This window comes from Cariama cristata, unplaced genomic scaffold (assembly GCF_000690535.1).
Source record: "Cariama cristata isolate BGI_N322 unplaced genomic scaffold, ASM69053v1 scaffold9321, whole genome shotgun sequence".
NCBI lineage: Eukaryota > Metazoa > Chordata > Aves > Cariamiformes > Cariamidae > Cariama > Cariama cristata.
Window position 1 is genome coordinate 1 of NW_009599781.1, and position 18,568 is coordinate 18,568.

Consider the following 18,568-nt stretch of genomic DNA (forward strand, 5'->3'; position numbering starts at 1 on the left):
TACTTATATTACTCTGTTCTATTTATATAAATATTGATACAGGAATCTGTTGTTTGTTTTCTCTTTTTCAGACTTCATTATCCTGTCAGTGTGGACAATGCTGGCCCTTGGCGGAGTAACTGTGCAGCTTCGCCGAGAGAGAAGTGAAGTGCCCTTCCCACCGCACCCCTATCTCACCTGGAAGCGGGAAAGGGAGCGCAGAAGCACCAATGTCTTAGACCCGAGCCATCATATCCCTCCCCTAAGAGAGAGGATCCATAACAAGCTACTACATATCAAAGAGTTTTTTCAGAAGGAGCAGCCAGCTGGGGAGAGAACTCCATTGCTTCTGTAACCTGCCAAATAACTGGTGGGAACAGAGAAGAAGAATCTAGGAATGATGAGATGAGCGATCACCAGCAAACCTGCAGTGGTGCAGGATTTACCACAGCCAATTTGTCCTGCTTAATAAGAAAGTCGTATGTGCCCAAGCTGGAAGAAGAGTTATCGGTCTGACACACTACATGCTGTTTTGTGACTTTCCTCAATGGCCCACTCAGCCCGCTGTGGCATGCCTATGTCTAGCTGCAGAATCCTGTGCTAATGGACAAGTACAGGTATTTATCTTGTGGTGATCTAATTTGACATTTAGGTACGAGGGGTATGAAACAGCCCCTAGAAAGCAACCTGTACAATACTAGTTCTTCCCTCACGGTGTGGAAACCACTGCTGAAATATTGCCTGACTTGCTCCTGAAGGTGAACATTCTGTCAAATTGCGAGGGATGAGAGATAAGGACCATACACAGAAGGAGTTCTTCTATCAGGAACTGAAGTATCCCCTTCTAATATAGGCGCAAAATGTGTGGCTGCAGACACAGTTGTTTCCAAGAAGTATTACTGAACCTTGCAAGCTAAACTAAGTGACTTGAATTTAAGCTGCACTGAATTAACTGTTGTAAGTGTGCACACTGGGGCTCAGGAAGTGGACCTGACCTGAGATAAGAAGACTGTCTCTCGCTTTCGGGTAGTTCTGTAGCAAGCTGGTCATCTGGTCTCTGTGCAGAGATGACTGCTAAGAGAACACAAGAGGTTTGCCTCCTTGTTTGCTTTCTGAACATCTGTGTCTTGTTTCTGCTCTGGTATAATCTCTTTTTTGATGGTGCTGCCATAAAAGAAAAAATAAGCTCTTTGTAGCCAATGGCAGTTTGTTTCCTGGAATTGGTTGAAACACTTTTTATTTGTAATCAATATATCTTTTAATTTTGCCTTTAAGGGGTGATAACAGCATCCAGCTAGCAAAATACTGACCAGGATCCTTGCTGACTGAATGTGTTCCTTGCCAATTTGGATTGCATCTGCCCAAAGCAGAATGTAGTATAAAACCAGATAAGGGACCATTTTTGTGTTCAGTGGAGGACTGCAATCTTGCGTGGTGGCTTTATTCACTTCCTTAAAACCAAAACAAACAGCCATTTCAACAGCAAACTGGAGCATTGTGGGTTTGACTCACATAAACGCACAAGGAGTCCTGAGACTGTCCTTGGTTTTACCTGCCCTTGCCCTCCATGCGCAATCCTGGTCTTCATGTTCAGTGTTTACATGGTGATCTGTCATGCATTAAATGAGGGCTGAAGCCTTATGTCCTGTGTCTTGGTACAGGTCATGGTGGCTCCTCCTTCTGACTGCCTTTGTACCTTTAGTGTGGGCAGCAAAGTGCATAGTCCTTCCTGTCTGAAGGTGGGTGGCTGTTCTGCCACCTGGCTGGAACCACCATGAGTGAATACCCTAGCTGTGGAAACTGAAGTTCTCAGCCACCACTTTAAATTCTCGGTAGTAGGTATGCAAGAAACAACTCTTTGTAAGGAAACTGGCAAAAGAACTTTATCTGGGAACTTGGTTCAAAGTTAAAACACTCTGGCAATAGAAAGGAATTAGTGACTTTAAAATTACTCTACTTAATGGCCATTTTTCTTTAAGGAGTGAAAGCTTAATGACATAATATCTGAGGTGACCGAGCTCATCTGATGTTTAGAGAGACAAATCCTATGACTGCTTGGAGCTGGAACATCTGCCTCAAACAGCAGAGCAAGGCTGAAATCCTGTGATTTGGGTCTTGCTTCACTGTGCTGTTGCGTGGCACGTGGAGGTAAATGAGGAGCTCTTTGCCTGGCCTCTGGCAGACTGATGCTCGCTTACGGCCCTTACTGCACTGATACTGAGCATGTCTTTGCTGTATTTGATGGCAAGTAGCAAACACTTATTTGGTATACAACACGTTTACCTTGGTTTTTTTATAACTGCTGTGATTAACATTGTGGAAGAAACAAGTTTAACTCTAATTTTCTATATCTTTTATAATAAAGATGTCTTTTGAAAGAATATTGGAACTAAAAGAGTCTCTTTGAATTCAATGATGCTTTTACAACTTAGCGACTGCCTTTGGTGTTGTAGGGCTAGCTTGTTTTGAAAAATTTCTTAGCCTGCCAAGGGATGAGGTGTGGGGAGGAGCTTAGCTGGCTTGTTGTAAGGACTTGCTGTAGTTGCAGTGACATCCAGAGGCTGAAAGTGTGGTCGTGTTCTGTATGAAGCTAGTGAGGAAGTGCGTGGTCTAAAGAGGCGCTTTTTTTCTTAACAGCTTTGCCAGACGAGGTTCTAGAGAACAAAGGAGTGGTTGTCATCCACTTCTTGACTGGGAACTAGTCTGCAAGGTCATGTAGGAAGTCTGTGGCAGAACTGGGCTTTCGACTCTTTTTCTGATATTCTGACTTGGGGATTTTGTCTGGGTTTTTTAAAATACTGGGATGGTATGGGAATTTTCTTCCGTGTTCTGTAAGCCATAGTGAGTAACAGTGATAATAATGAGAATACACTCACTGGTCCACTGGAGTGTTGAAGGGGTAATTTTCAAGGTTTTTTTTTTGTGCATCCCCTGCGGCAGTTGTAAAAGGAAAACTGGATCCTACCTTACTATGCCTGTGTTCTAACTGCAGAATCTCTCATTGGAAGAACTTCCTTGCAGTTTTGCTAGCTTAAAATAACACTATCTGATATTCCTGGGAAATCTAATTCTAAACTATGTTCTTCTAGGTAGTGATTCCTCTGTGAAATCAAGCGTTTTGAAGCTTCATGTAAGCTGAAGCTTTCTGGACTATGATGAGGATCTACTCCTGCTGCTGTGGAGAATTCTCCTGCCACGATGGCTCCGGTACACTTCTTTCACTGAGCTTTCTTCAGTCCTTGGTGCACTGTAACAGTGCTCCAATGATCATGTCGTGGTATTTGTCTTAGCTGCTTGTAGAGCTTTCCTAGGTCTGCGTGTGTTCCAGTCCTGCTTCAAATCTGCAGCAGAAACTCTCACACCCATGCTAATTTCTCCCAATGGTTAAACAAGCTGTGGCACAAGTGGACTTGAGGACGCTGATCTTTTCAAAGAAACCGATATTCCTTTGGTTTTGTGTCTCCTTCCTCACTTTAGAAACACAAACCCAGCCTGACTGCTGCTTCATGGAGTGCTACATGTGTAAGGCAGCTTGCCTACCTGCTTCCCCACATGTTCAGAAGGCATGACTGAAAATAGGAACAAATCATGCTTTCCACAGGTGTACTTCAGACGAGAGGAAAACAAGCTCTCCCCTCCCCTAAGTTTTACATTTTTTATTTCGGAGCAGGTTATGGGAAATTAGAAGGGACCCACAAAATAAATGTTGCTTTGTCATCTCTGCAGTTAAGTAGCCTATGCAAGTGGCTATCCTTACTGTGAGGAGTGGTGTGGTAACTCTTCCAGTCTTAATAGCCCGTGCTGCTAGTGCTTGGTAAGAAGAGGAGATGTTAGTTGTTGTTCTTGCATCTTCTCAAGTGATTGCTGGAAATGTTGCATACACCAGATTATAAAGCACTCGGAACCATTTTGGGGGCCCAGCTGCTGGGTATTCTGTAAAACCCATGACAGAGGCTTGTGAGAAAATGTTGTCTCTGCTGTACACCATTGCCATTTGTGGCTACCAGCCTGGCTTTGGGAAACTTGAGCAGAATGCAAACTGTGTGGAGTGTTAGTCTGAAACAAAAACTTGGTCCTGTGAAATAAGCTAACTGGCTGACATCTTTCTGGTGGTGCTGTCAGAGAGACTTTAATGTGACCCAGCTTGTTTGGTGGCTTGCTTTCAAGCTGTTTTGTTTTCCTGTGTCTGAGGCACTTGGGCATTGTCAAAACTGTATGAAACTGTCCCAAGCAACTGGATACCAAAACAGAGGGTAAAGCAATGTTTAGTTAAAACTGCCTGAGGACCTGTTATTAGGTGGCACAGATATCAGTAACCTTTCAGGGGGGTGTTTTTACTCTTAGTTGGAGGCTGAGGACTGAACTTGGCTAACAGGTAGGTTGTAATGGTAAAACTGCTGATGCTCTTAGCAGGGCCTGGTCACAAAGCTCAGCCAACTGCAGTGACCCCTGATGGCACTGGGTTGGGGAGGAGAGAAAGTGTTTTACAGTTTGCTTGTTTGAGTGCTGGGTGTTGCAGAGGGAAGAATGGGACCCTTTGTCTCTGCTCTGTCTCTCCTGTGTCCAGTGTGAGATCTGTTGCTCACCGCTGCTCTCAGGCTGAGCTGTGTTCTGCTGCTCTTGGGTGAGCTTGTCAGCTCTGGAGCTTCTGGTGAGCTCTGCTCACAAAAACCACATTCTCTTCTATCAGATCTCCTTAAGTAGGCCATAGTGTATTTTTTTTTACTTTCTATAATTTTTAGGGGAGTAGGTTAGTGCATTAAACCCTGAAGTGTGAGGTGCATTGTCTGAAGTATGGTAGTGACTAGGCAGCAGGCTGGGTTAAGACCCCCAAAATCATCCTTCAGCATTGCAAATCTTGTAGCTACTGCTCATCCATGACATCTTCCTTCCTGTTTCCTTTACTCGTGCTGAGTTGCACTTACCCAGCCTTTGCTTTTCTTAGCAATAGCAGAAGAAGTAAGTGAGGTTTAAAAGGTTTCTTTTGTCCTCTCTGTACCTTTTTTACTCCAACCTGGAACATGTGCAAAAACGGCTGTTCCCAAAGCCTGCCTTTTGTAAGTTTTCACTGACGTTTCTCACCCCAGTGAGGCTCTCCAGCTTTCATTCTGTCCTTGCCTAGAGCTGTCCCGTATTTGAAAATGCTTCTGAAAAACAGGACCCCCCTCCTGAAAAATCAGTATGTCCCATCTTAAAATGTGCATTTTTCACTAAGCCTTTGAGCTTTTCATCTCTCTCCCTTAAGAAGTGGCAGCAGTGTGCTGTAGTTCTGCACATGGTCTTTGCAGTGGTACTTGTGGTAGGCTTTATTGTAACTTTGGTTTTTTGGTCTGTTTTTCTATTGAATAGTGAGAATAAGAAGTGTTGAGCTTCCAGTAAGTAAGGAGATAAATAGTGTAAGCATTAGGTCAATGTGTTCTAACTCAGTGGCTGAGATGCATTGGTACATCCCTGCTGATTCATTTGAATTTTGTCAGTATTCATCTGGTTAGGTTGTCCCCTCCCACATCTTTGATTAGTAGGCTTTGGTGTTTCAGGCTTTTTTTTTTTTAGAAACAATAGCTCCAATAACACTTTTGTTTGTTCAAGCAGATGTTTGGTTATAATATTATTTTGATATCGGACCTTGTCTGCCAGCATGTAACTTCAGGTGGACAGCTGTCTCCTGTTTGAGTACTCAAGGCTTTATACTTTCATGCACTCTGGGGAAAGACAACTTCAAAACAGAGCAATAAATTAGCTCATTTTGGGAGTGAGAGGGAGTGGCAGAAAAAAATGGTTGTGTATAACTTACCTACCTGCTTCAGAACTGCGTTTTTACAAGCCTGCCTTGTCAGAAAAAGCGCCCGTTGTAATTTTTCCACATTATCCTTAGTACCTTCTGGTGTAACAACAGATTATCTATGTGCTCAAAACCAGCTGGATTAATTTTTTTTTTATCCTGAATGCTCTGAGGGGGGAAAAAAAAAGCTGTATGCCGGAAAGAAAAAAAGTACAGACAGAGTATATCGTAGGAGGCAGCTGCTGTTTGCCTAGCCAGTAATTTAATGAGTTGCATATGATGATTCACTTAAATTGTTTGCTATGTTCCTGAGCGTAGTATTGGAAGCTGAAGACGCTGATTGCCCTGCATCCACTAGCGCGTTATATTGTTTGAACTTCCAACAAGTGAATTTTCAAAAATATATGCTTTTCACTGCTGACATAGCCATCCTCAAATGTATTTCTTAAGATGTTTTTGGTGGTGAGAACATTGTAAGAAATTATTCATTCTGCCATTCTTTAAAAAAAGGTGAAACTTCACCTTAGGGCAACAGAAAGGGACGGCAGTTGGAGTTCTGGTTTCCTTGTGCCACTCTTCTCTAGCTCATGTCTGAGGAGTGCTGCCAGCATGTACTTTTTCCAATACTGGAATTATTGAATGTTTCCCTCCATGGTGGGCAGTTGCTTAAGGTTTTCTTCTAGATGTCAGGCGAGTTTTCTTCTGAACTTGGGAATTAATGATGTTCTCTGATACAAAAGCATGGCCCTGCTGGCTCCCAAGAGGCGCGCTGCTGCATCAGAACGCGTCTGGGGAAGGGAGGCTGTCGCAGGCAGCAGGAACATCAGCACCTTTTCTCATACAGTCACTGAAATAGAATCCGTTTTATCTTGCAGCACTTTTTAATACATGGAAGCTAAACAGTGTTGTTTAGTTTGCTCTGCTGTCATTGGTATGAAACTCAACTGCATCGCAACTGAAAGAAGTGGGATGGGCAAAAGGTGAGGCTGAATGTGACCTACACCGCTGCCAGGTCTGTGCCTCTGCTGTCAAACAGCCGTGTGCTGCCCGTGGTTCTCCCTGCGCACCCCGGGGTTCTGCAAGGGTAAGTTTAGCAAGATCTCTGCTGACTTTATACAGAACCTACTTTTCTGCTCTTTAAACAAGCATTTGTTTGTTGGTGCTGTTTTGGGGATACGTGCGGGAGAGTATATAGATTTTTCTAGGCCAAGAACGAGATGGTTTTGTTTGCACACCAAGTTCAATGGAATCTCCCTGAGACAATGCTTTCTGTGACCATCCTGCAGAGAGCTGGCAGCTTTTGGACACCTACAGCTGAATGGTGTGCCCGCTGCATTGTGTGGCTTTTTCTCCTTCTTGTGGTCTCTGGTGGCAGTGTGTAGCCCGATGCTGCGTCTGGAACTCAAGTGTTACCAAGAGCATTGTGTTGACAAGGCTGGCAAAGAAGTTGTCTGATGCTAAAACTTACTCCTCTACCACATTCCTTCACTTCCAACTTAAGATTTCTTTTGCTGTCCCATCTCATCTTCCCACTGTCAATGTACGCATCCTGTCATGCTGTGACCAGCACTACTGTGTTCTGTTAGCCAATTTAACTACCTGTCGTCATGAGAGAACCCAGATACTTGGACATCAATATCTCCAGAAAGAACAAGTGTGTGTTTTACACTCAAATAGGAGATCTAGAAATTCTTTTTTTTTTAATCAGCAAAAGTGCTTTTAAAAGCTTAATGTTTACAAACTAAAACTGAAAACTTCATAAGCCAATGTAAATCTTATTTTGGGTATCTACAAAGGGATCCTGGTAAACTTAATTCTGCATTAAAATGGTGCCATTATTTCTGTATTCTAACATAATCTTCTAATCCAATGCATTTGTTGAAAAGCCAAAGCTATTTAAAGCTTTTAGTTGTATGAAACAGTCCAATTTAGTTTTGAGGTGCCTGTCAGTTTTACCTCAGCTGAATAGCTGCTACAGGTATTCATGACTTAGCTTGGCATTTATTACCTGTCTTTAAACAGAGAATTTATGACATTGAAAACAAGTTTCTCTTCTGAGAAATCACGGGGAAGTGGTGAAAACATGACGTTGTCAGCTTATGAATGTAATCCACCAACATTCTCATTTATGTACCACAGACAAAGGAACCCAGGGCTCGAACCAAGTCAAAGTGACTTTTTTTTAATCTTCAAGAAAAACCTACAACTGTCACATCCTCTCTGTACCAAAACATGTTTTGATCCAAAAATTGGAGCCCCATGGACTGCTTTCTGTTTATTCTTACTGCTCAGTAAACAGTGCCAGTGGTTCATTTGAAAGATGAGTAACTGCCTGTGTAGAAAAGAGTGTTAGTTTTCCAAGAGAAAATTAAGACTTTGCAGAGGATTTTTTCTTTTGCTATATAGCAACATGAATAAAAGCACTAGAAATGGGCTGGCCTGCCTCAAAGTATTTTGCCATGTACTCAGCTTATTTTTATAATGTCTTTTATTCTTACATGTTACTAACAAGGCTCCCTTCAGATTCAGTACCTTGCTTTAATCATGAAGACATCAATATTTTCAGTCAACTTTATTGATAAAATAAGTTTACTGTACAGTACACAAATCTAGCCATAAATTCTTTTCAAGCCATCTGCATTACAAAAATAACAGGTATGCAATGAAAAATAGTCACTCCACACACTGTGAAGGTTCTTTAAATTCCTAAAACGATCAGGTCAGGGGAATGAAAGGGGAGACGTATCAAATATGAAGGCTAGGTAGTAGATAAATTAAGTCACATTTTTTTAATTTACAAAAATATACACTAATCAAGCATTATTTCATAATAGAGCAACCTTAAAGAACTGCCACAGACTAACAACCCTTCTCTGCTATACAGCTCTGGAGATTGTGTTTGAAAGACAAACCGGTAAGTCAGCCATGAAACTGCGTTCAGCATTAAATGGATATAAATGCCTCTGATACTAGCTGATGGCTGAGAAGACATGTCTAAAAAGAACGACTTAACTGAACACAAAACTTCTAAGTTCGCAACAACAAAACACTCCATTAAAAAAATGTTGCTTCTGATAAGCCACCAGCTTGCAAGCCACAGTAGAAATTCAAAATCTAAATTATAGAAGCATTGGCAAAGTTTTACGGATGATAATAGCAGACAAGAAAATTTTGTGTTTGAGCTAAAAAGTTCACCAAAAAATTCCCCCAGATGTTCAGTGAGTTTGGAAATAGTTAAAAGTTCTGTGGTTTGGTGGTGTGTTGCTCTTTTTTTTTTTAGCCCCTGCGCTAAATATATCCTCAATATATTCTCAAGCCTAGAATTGAGCTAAGATGCTCTGGAAAGAGAAGTAGCAGTTTCTCCATTTATACAAAATGCTGTGAAAATTTGGAGAGCTGGATTTCTTTGTCCTTTCAACTGCACTTCCTAGCATATGTGTTAGTTAATTGAAAACTAGAACTTGTTGTCTCTGCTAAACAGACCTTTCCCACCACTTCACTTTTTTCTCTTAAAAGTCCTACAGGAAGGGGGTCAGCAACTGACAGCAACAGAACAAAAACACAAAGCTCCCTGTAAGTTAGCTCACTGGGCACTGGAAGAGCACCCTTAGACCTGTGGTGAATTTACCTAGAGCCCAGGGAAGCTGTACTGGGTCAAAGGAAGTGGTATTTAAAACACACGCTTAGAGCTTGATGCTTAATTCTTCTTGTGTTGTTGTAACTGAAAATCAAATTTGATTAAGTAATAGTTTGTTTCAGAGTAGGAGTTCAACTCGTTTTGCTATAGGTGAGTGATTAAACAGCCAAAAATACTCAACTGTGGGTGGCATTCGTAGAGCTGCAGTTTTCTGTGGCTGAAAGCTTTCATTCTGCTTCTTTTGCATATGCTTTCCAAGTAAAGAATACATTAACATGCTGGGCAAAAAGTGGTTATACACATCAATACTAGGGCTGTTCTTGCTGTCTTGACCACAAGTGACAGTCTGACACACAAGAGCCAAACATGAACTGTTTTGGCACCTCTTTACTATAAACCTGTGTTGTGTAGCACTTCCACCATATCTGCGCGTGATATAAGCCACACTTTGATCTAGAAAAGCTAATTCCTTTTCAGTTCTGCAAGTATTTCAGGATTAAAAGCGAGCAGTCTATTTGTCAGTATAACATATTGAAACTTTTCCTAGTGCAAACATAACGTGTACCTGAAACTTACTTAAAAGCTGCCTTGGTGACTATTTAGTACTCAATACTCTTAGTTTTTCTTTCTTGATAGCAGGCATGCAGACTGCTAACTTTGCCATAGAGCTTCTTCCTCCTTCCCCCAACTACCTTTCTGCTGCTACTGCCTGGCAGCTTTCAAATCGCCATTTCCCAGTTAGGATGTTTGGGCAGGTGATTGAAGAAGAACCAGAAGGGACTAATGTGGCTTCTGACCTACAGAGAACTGGGCCCGGCTTTCTCTCACAAAAGTAAAACCTAAGGCAGAATTATACTGTGCTACCTGTGTTCCAGAAAACAATAAAGTGGGAGCAGCGCTCTTCATGTTTTAAAAATACAATTAAGTATACATATTTTAAAGAATCTTGTTCAATTTAAAAAAATAAACACTGAACAACTGCAAAAATATTGCTCACGTTCAAACAATTGGCCTTATATTTGAACGGGATGCCTTGTGGCTAAATAACAGAAATCCTTAAGTTTTATGCTGCCTGTGTACCCTTTCCATTAAACAGGTCTGTTGCAAAATGAGGATTTATTAAAAATTGAAATGGAAAAAATGTAATGTGGATCATGCACAAAGCATATTCATAAGTTACTACTTTTAGCCAGAGATCAGACTTTAAATTTTATCTTTTTTATATAACAGGTGCACTGAAACTCTGTATGAGCAATAATTTATATAAATTATGTGAAATCTTGTCTTTTATCTGTAAAATGACTTCATAGAAAAATAATTTCCAATTCAGCAAGTGCACTAATCCATTTCCTACTGAAGTTAGATCTATGGCAATTAATTTGTCGCTAAGGTTTTTGTAGAATACCAATTTTAATTTATTTTACACAGTATAAAAGCCACTAAACTGGAGTTTAAGATGCATGAGCTTGCTGGTGCCCTATTCAGTAACAAGTGCTTGACAAGTGACCCCTGATACTCCGTTTGTAAAGTGTGCAACTGAAGCGTGTTGACTTCCCCAGTCTTTAGCTTTTCCTCAGGCTCAAATCACTGGTTGTTACTAATCCTGACAGAGATGTGCTCTCTGATGCATCTTCTTTCTTGAGGTTCAGAAATGATTCTCTAGTTATTTGAAGAATTTCTCTCAAGCCTTTGTTTTCTTGCTATAACCAGAGAAAGAAAAAGGCATTAAATAGAATTCCAGAAAGAAGTCAAGATAACTACGTTAATAACCTCCCCTCTACTCCAAACATGTATAAGGATTAAAATACTGATTTGCAGTCAGGTAGTGCCATGTTATCTTCTAAAACTAAGAACATAAGGTTTCTGACCCTCTTGCTCTTTTGAATGGGCATTATCCAGCCAAAAAACCCAAAGGGCTCAAAACACAAAGATGGGTAAGAAAAGGGTAATTAAGCTCAAATGTTGTATTGCACTCAATCAAAGAGCAATAGTGTTGATCGCCCAATGCTAAGCAACTGAGAATCCCCCCAAAAAGGCACAAAATTGTTATGGAAAAAAATATTTAAAAGCCAAAGGTGTGGGTATTATTATTTTCATCCCAGTGTCTTATTAGGATGAATTTGTATTACTTCCTCGCTTTTTGTTATATTCACAGAGACTTCAAAAGAGAAAAAGCCTAAGTGAGTATATAAATGCAAATCACTGATTTCTGGTGATGAAGTACCCCCTATGCAAAACTTGGGAGTAAGCTATAGTGGGGGAAATAGCACTTGCAGTCCTCCAGCAAGGAGAGTCTAACAAAATGGCAGTGTGAGCCAGTGATACAGTAACTCAATAGAAATAACTGTGATAACATTTACTCCTTTGCTATTTGTGCTGTTGCTGGTTTGAGTTCATACTTACTTCAAGCTGAATGATACGTTCCTGCTCTTTACAGCCGTGCTTTTCATCAATTTCAATGGCTTTTCTCATTACTGCTGCCATTTCTGTAATTTGGTCCACGTGCACTTGCAGCTCCTAAGACATAAAAGTTAAACAATGACAGCTTTACTAATATATTTTCTGCATTATTAAAAGTAAGTGAAGCATTAAATATGCATTTTAACTGCTCTGCCACTTAATAAAAATGTGAACACGGACCTAAATTTTGGAAAACAAGCTCTCTGTAACTTTACAGCACAAGCAGCCCCTGTGGTTCTGTTTAAATAAATCTGGTTTGCCACACAGCGATCCCTTTTATTAGAATTTTAGATATGCTTAAATGTCTGTGTTTTCCATAGCTTCCACATCTTCCAAACAGCTACAAGTTAGCCATGTGCTTGCTCTGACATCACCTTCCTGTGTTGCAGGAATTTATGTGTATCACTTTGGGTATGCAGAAAGACTAAACTCATCTAAGACCACCAGGGTATGTGACATTCTTTCCATTTTTTTTAAAACCTGATCTCAAGTCCAGTACAGCCAGTACCAGCCCACGGGAGGAAAAAAAGAACAGTAGTTTGGCTGGTTCTTGTCCTGTTCCACGAGCAGGAGCGGGATGATAGGAGCCATTAACACAGGCATAACAGCCTTTGCAAGGAAGTTAGATTTTAGATGATCTTCACCGTTTGCAAAGGAGTGATCTCTTACCAGGACCTTGTTGGTTCAGGGACAGTTTATTTTCTTGCTGGCCAACATACCAGCAGGAAATGCTGAAAGGGTCACTCCTCCTTTCCCCCTGCAGATCTAGATAAAGAGCCTATGCCTCTTTGGTATTCATTGCTGTTCAGTTAAGCCAAATATTTTAATACTATTTCCAAAAGCTTTTGTTTTTCATTCTCTTTTCCTCAACTTGTCTGTTATTCCAACTTTACTATCATGGCAGCATAGTCATGTCTGACCTGACCTTTAGACAAAATTCACAATAAATACTAACCATATGGGGAAAAGTAGATCAGTAGGACTAAAATAAAGAGCAGTATAGACTAAAGTTAAATCAGATGTTTAAATTACAAGTTTGACTGGAGGTCCACACATCTAGCAGATGATCAGCTTGCCTTTAAACTACCAGAAATTATTAAACTACCATAAAGAACTGCCTCCCTTGGAATCATAAACTTTATCTGATCAAAACAAATATATTCTACTAAAATGAACATCAGCCCTTTCCATGCTTTCCTCTGCTATTCCAATTGCCAAAGCTATAGTTTAGCTGTTTACTCATTTCCATGCCTGCTCGCTGTCGGGGGTGGGTAGAACTTGCTGTAAATCTTTATTTTCTTCTCAATTCCCAGTGAAGGTGATTACATGAAACAATTTTTCAATGAAAAAATAAATTTAGCTTGAAAGGAAGCTGTGATTGGTGGTAAAAGAATGAGTTAGCAAGGATGTACCCTTGAGAAGGGCTGGGAAGGAGTTAGGGTTTTTAGATAAACTGCTGTCCTCCCTGCTTCCTATTTTGCCAGCTTACTTGGCCTCTTGATCAATATGATTTAGGGCCTGTTCCAAGGTCACTAACATTAGGTGAGATGCTAACACAAAACAGCAAGGTTCTACTCTGGAAGGCAGATGTGTAAAACTTAGATGTAATAATAGCAAAGAATGCAATGAAAGTGCTTCTTTACGAAGATAGCCTCAAACATCTACAAACTGTCTTTGTATTGCTCTCCTTTTTGTTTGCCCTACATTGTTGTTTTTCTCTGAAGAGAAAAAAAAAGCCACACACATTTCAGCTAAGCAAATTCAAACAGCCCACTTAGATGAGGGTCATTACTACCAACACACTTTTCTCTTGTGTATGACACTGCTAAAAGAAATTGTTTTACTATTTAAAGGAGGTGCTTGTTGATCTGCAGAAATGAATGATTTTTTAATAATCTTCTGTAAATAGGCACTAAAGTTAATAGCTGGCACTTGAGAAAACAGCAATTACTGCCAACAGCGAGATTAATTCCTTAAGTATGACAGATTTTTTAGTTAACAAGAGAGAAGTATTTAAAACTGCTTCAAGATTGTTCAATCTTACTGAATGTGAAGGCTTGATCAGAAGAATAAATAATGACATTCCAGAAATCCTAAGTGTCAGGTTAAAGGTGATAAATCTTCTTCATCAGGCATTCTTCTGGGATCGGATTTAACCAAAACATTGAAGCCTAAATCTCCTGTTTAAATAATTTATTTTTTTTCCCCCCAAGCTTGTAATCCATAGAAGTGTTCCTAAATGAAATTTCAAAGTCCATTTCAGGACAGATATAACTTTACCCTCTTGTCTTGGTACTCCTGATGCTGTAAGATGTTATACTATGTGCTAAGGTAATGTCTTTTGAAAAGGATATATACCTGACATTTTTCAGGAGTTGATGTTAAAGATATAGTTCTAATCCAGTAAATTTTTTCATACAAATCTAAGTAGTCCCGTTGATTTCAATGGCACTAATTACATACACATGATTTTGTAAGGAGATAACAAAGCACCAAATTCTTAAACTTTCTTTTCCCAGTGTGCAGACCTTAACTCTGCTTTGCAGACTTTGTTTGTTGAGGTCAAAGATTATTACACACTTAGAACTAATGTTTGTCTACCCAGTTACACTGCTCTCTGATGATTATGTTTCATTTAAAACGTAATATAATACTTTGTTAGAAAGCTCCTGTTCAGATCCGTTAGTGATCTAGAATAATGAATTTTCCTGAAAATACATTAAAAAAGCTTAAACTACATGTTGATGCTTTAAAAACATTTATTAATCATAGCTGCTGAATACTTATATATACCTCAGTCATGACGGTTTACAAAAATGTTGCTTAATGGCACTTTGCTTTTCTAGTTTTCAAAAGCCGTAAGAGGAAGCACACCTAACGCCAGCAACTTTCACCACCCTTCAAGCATCTCAGGCTGCCCTGGATTCTACTGACCAGCAATCCTGATCAGTACTGAAACAAGAACCAAGGGTTGAAGGAGAAAAGAGGAGACGTATATTTTCAGTTATTCAATATTCAAATGGGCTTTTAAAAATATTTTTTTAAATTTATGATATTTAGGAGAAAAAACATTTGAATATTGAATTAAAGAAGCTTACTCCTACTCTCCCCGGTAAGCACAGGTTTACTAATTATTTGTTGGAGTCACAAGCGTAAGTTAAAGCTAGCCTAAATGTCTGTGTATCACTGAGATCTGTGGGTATCAGGAAGTATAATACGGCAGTTGCCTTAAAGACTGAAGCAAAACAAAAGTAAATTAAGTAGATACGGTAATGAAATGCTACTTGTTAAAAGCTTAAATAAATGAGAAGCTAGTAAGGTTGACTTACTTGACTGATCAAGTTTCCTGTTTGTGTTTCATGGACTGGATTATAAAAACTGGGACTTGTTAGTACAATGGTATAAAAACTGAGACAAAGTAAGCTTTGAACTGATCTGCTACAAACGAACTTAAGCGTTAATGTAAAAACCAAAGGCAAAAAACCAATGCAGTTATTACCTTGGAATGTTGTTCTTTTAACTTCATTATTATACTTGGATCATCTTTTTTGCTTGCCATAAGCAACCTGAACATCTGTTCTCTGTACTTGCTCATTATGAGTTCCAAAGCAGACTGATGTTCTTCAAGAGATGTGCGTAGTTCTACCAACATAATTTTAAATTCAGTTAAACAGAGAAGAACTGAAACAAAATGCAAAAGTACTTCAGCTTGAGAAAACAAAAGAAGCCCTTAATTGAGTGTCCCCTCTCCTTGCATCATAAAATCTACGTAGGCTCTGCAAATGTCTTCAGTGGTGACTGCCCTGGGAAAATTCTTGTTCAGTCAGAAAGAGAAGGTCTTTTGTTAAAATGACTTCATATTCAGTCCCTTTAGCTGACATAAGCCATCTTGAGTGTAGCTGAGGAGCTTTACTCTAGCCGCTATAAGCAACACTACACAAAAGCTAGAAAGAAGTTTACAGATCTGTTTTCATCTGCAGTTTGGTAAAATAAGAGTTAAAAAATGCTTGTGTTCAAAATATACTAAGTCAAAGGACAAATAACTCCTGAGATAAGACAAGACTCATACGAATCAAGATCATTGAATCCTTTGCTGAATATGAACGTTAGAATACGTAAGGTATTCCAGGAGGAACAGTATATTCCTAGTGCACAGAATTCCAGAAGGAATTATACTACTGCATTTACACTACAACTTGTCCTGACTGCTCCTAAATTAGTTATTTTTAGCAGTGGGAAAACACATTTCCAAATAGATACCTATATTGCCAAATTCAGTTCAGTTTGTCTCCTCACTTGTGTTGAACATTAGATAAGGACTAAAAAACGTAGTTTTCCACAACACTCTCTTTTTGTTAATCACAGTCCCAGGGGCTGGATATTAGGACTCTTTATTAGATTGCATTATGGTAAATTGAACTGACAAACTGAGATTAGAAGAAAAAAATTCTTCTACAACAATTTTTTTGAGAATAGATCAATGGTAGAAGTCTCACTGATTCCAGGCTGGAACTTGAAAAGGATAGAATATTTACATTTTACCTTTATTTTCCTGTTGCAATTCCCTAATCTGTCTGTTTTCTTGTTGGATACCCATCACTAAAGTAGACCGAGGGCGATGTCTTGCTACTTCATTGAGCTCTTGAATTTCTTCTTGGTACTGGTTATTAAAAAAAAAAAATAAAAATCACAACCACAACATATTTGAGTGACTGAAGGCAAGCATTACTCAGCAAGTCACAAAGGACCAGTTCTACTGTCAGTCAAAGTCTGTAACCAGCAAGATAATTCTTGTTTTCAAATAATATCAAACAAACAAAAACACTTCTGAAGGTGTTCCTAACATACTGCCCTTCAGAGACACAAAAGTATCACCTTTGTTTTTAAACAAGTTTCATACCTCAGATGTGTGTAGTAGGCATTATTTAACCTTCAATTAATGCAGGTCACATTCACCATTCAAGTAATTTAAAACTGATATACACATGGTAAAGAAAAACCATGAGGTATTAACCTCTGTATATTTACTGTGGCCTCCCAATACCTCAAACCACAAAGTTGTATGGGTACAAGTCACATGGACCTGAATGAATGGATCCTGATTCTCAACAATGGGTAAATTTAATACCCTTGATTTGAAGTTACGAAGCCTCTGCATGACTCGCTTTACAGGGATGAAACACATGCAGGGTTTTATTATTTACAGGCCCATTAACACGTCCTGTGTTTTATTAAAATAACAGGATGAACTCCCTTATAGAATGTCAGTAGACACCTTTATGATTTTCCAGAAGTTCTTAGTGAAAGTCACACTCAATCTAACAATGTGCCCTGAATAGCTTAACGTCAAAATGGAAATGATCACAAAAAAGCCTAAGAGGCTACTTTGAAACAAAAAGAGACAATGAAAAGATAAAGTATTCTGAACGGAAGAAAGCATGACAGGCCTCTGTATGATTAACGGTGCATGTTGAAATTAATAAAAGAAGTAGTATTTCACAGAGGAGCAAAACAGAAACCACCACACAATGGTTTGTAAGATAGCAACCCCATTTCTACCAGTGTTCTTCAAATAAATGCTAGTTTTCAATACTTAAGCTAGAGTAACAGAGAAAACTTCTTCACAGGATCAAACTAAATATATAAACAGCCTATTATTAGATCATAGTCACACCTATAATGAAAATACTTAGCATGCTATTAAAGAATTAACCAAATAACATACTGATTCTACATTGTACAGTAGCACACAAAAATGATTTTAAATTACGTGTTTCCAAGTTGTTCTTTTAATGGAGTAAACAAAGTTGGAAAACAAACCTGCTTCATTGCTTCAACCCGCTTGTTAAGAGCTGTAGTCTGTTCAATAAGAGCTTCTGCTGCGTTGTCATGTTCCCTTAGCCGTTCCACCAGTGCTTTGGCATCTGCTAAGGCTTTTTCAATTGTGCAACTCATTTCTAAAGATTAGAAATGTATTATTTTCACACCACCACTTGTTTGCTATACAGAGAACAGCTATCTATGTGATACATATATAACTTTTTTTTCATCTAAAGCAGCTGCATATACCTTTTCCCTCATAATCATCCAGACATTTTGTTGTCTTTTACAAGTAGGAAAAATTTATACATCTTAAGAATACCCAAAAGTCTGCCTTTCCTTTTCCTCCTTTTTAATTGCTGCTGAGACCATATATCAGAGCAAGGAAATGAAAGTAAACTTTGTGTTGTGAGGACAGTATAAATATACTAAGTGCAAAAGGAAGACTACTGAACATACAGAAACTAAGCAGTGCATGTCCTTCTATAAGGAGCAGAGAGAAAAGAAAGAATATTACAATAACTATTTCATTTTTCAATACTACCCTTTTTTTTTTTTTTTAATATGCCCTGCTATCAGGCAGATATACTTCAAGATATTTGAGAAGTATAAATCCAACACAAAAGAGAATGCCAAAGGGACTACAGTGGGCTGGAAGATTTTGATGAATTAAATCATCAGCGAAGGAACAGTTCAAACTGACATAATAAAGAAAATTACTCAAGGAAAATTCAGAAAACTAAAGGCATGTGTTTTCTTCATGTCTATAAATGAACACAAACATCACTACATGAAACAAAACGGTAAACTTTTCACAGAACAGAGAAAGACAGCAACTTAGCTAAGAAAAAGAACCAACTGCATAGTTAAAACACCAGCCTTCTAATTAC

General features: G+C 39.1%; 1 protein-coding gene across 1 annotated transcript; it reads right to left on the reverse strand.

Annotated features, from left to right (window-relative positions):
* Positions 1–10,648: 10,648 nt before the first annotated feature.
* FGFR1OP2 (FGFR1 oncogene partner 2) lies at positions 10,649–17,813 on the reverse strand. Its single transcript, XM_009709797.1, has 5 exons — positions 17,679–17,813; positions 16,401–16,518; positions 15,358–15,500; positions 11,802–11,915; positions 10,649–11,098 (listed from the first exon to the last, which is right to left on the reverse strand). The coding sequence occupies exons 1-5, from the start codon at positions 17,811–17,813 to the stop codon at positions 10,961–10,963; spliced, it is 648 nt and encodes a 215-aa protein (XP_009708099.1). The 3' UTR covers positions 10,649–10,960.
* Between the last annotated feature and the right edge of the window lie 755 nt (positions 17,814–18,568).

Excerpts from the sequence above, each read along its gene's own strand:
- FGFR1OP2 (XM_009709797.1), bottom strand. The coding sequence starts at position 17,813 with ATGAGTTGCACAATTGAAAAAGCCTTAGCAGATGCCAAAGCACTGGTG. Across the intron at positions 16,519-17,678 it reads GGGTTGAAGCAATGAAGCAG|TACCAAGAAGAAATTCAAGA; the intron begins GTTTGTTTTCCA and ends TTTAATAACCAG. Across the intron at positions 11,916-15,357 it reads TAAAAGAACAACATTCCAAG|GAGCTGCAAGTGCACGTGGA; the intron begins GTAATAACTGCA and ends TTTATGTCTTAG.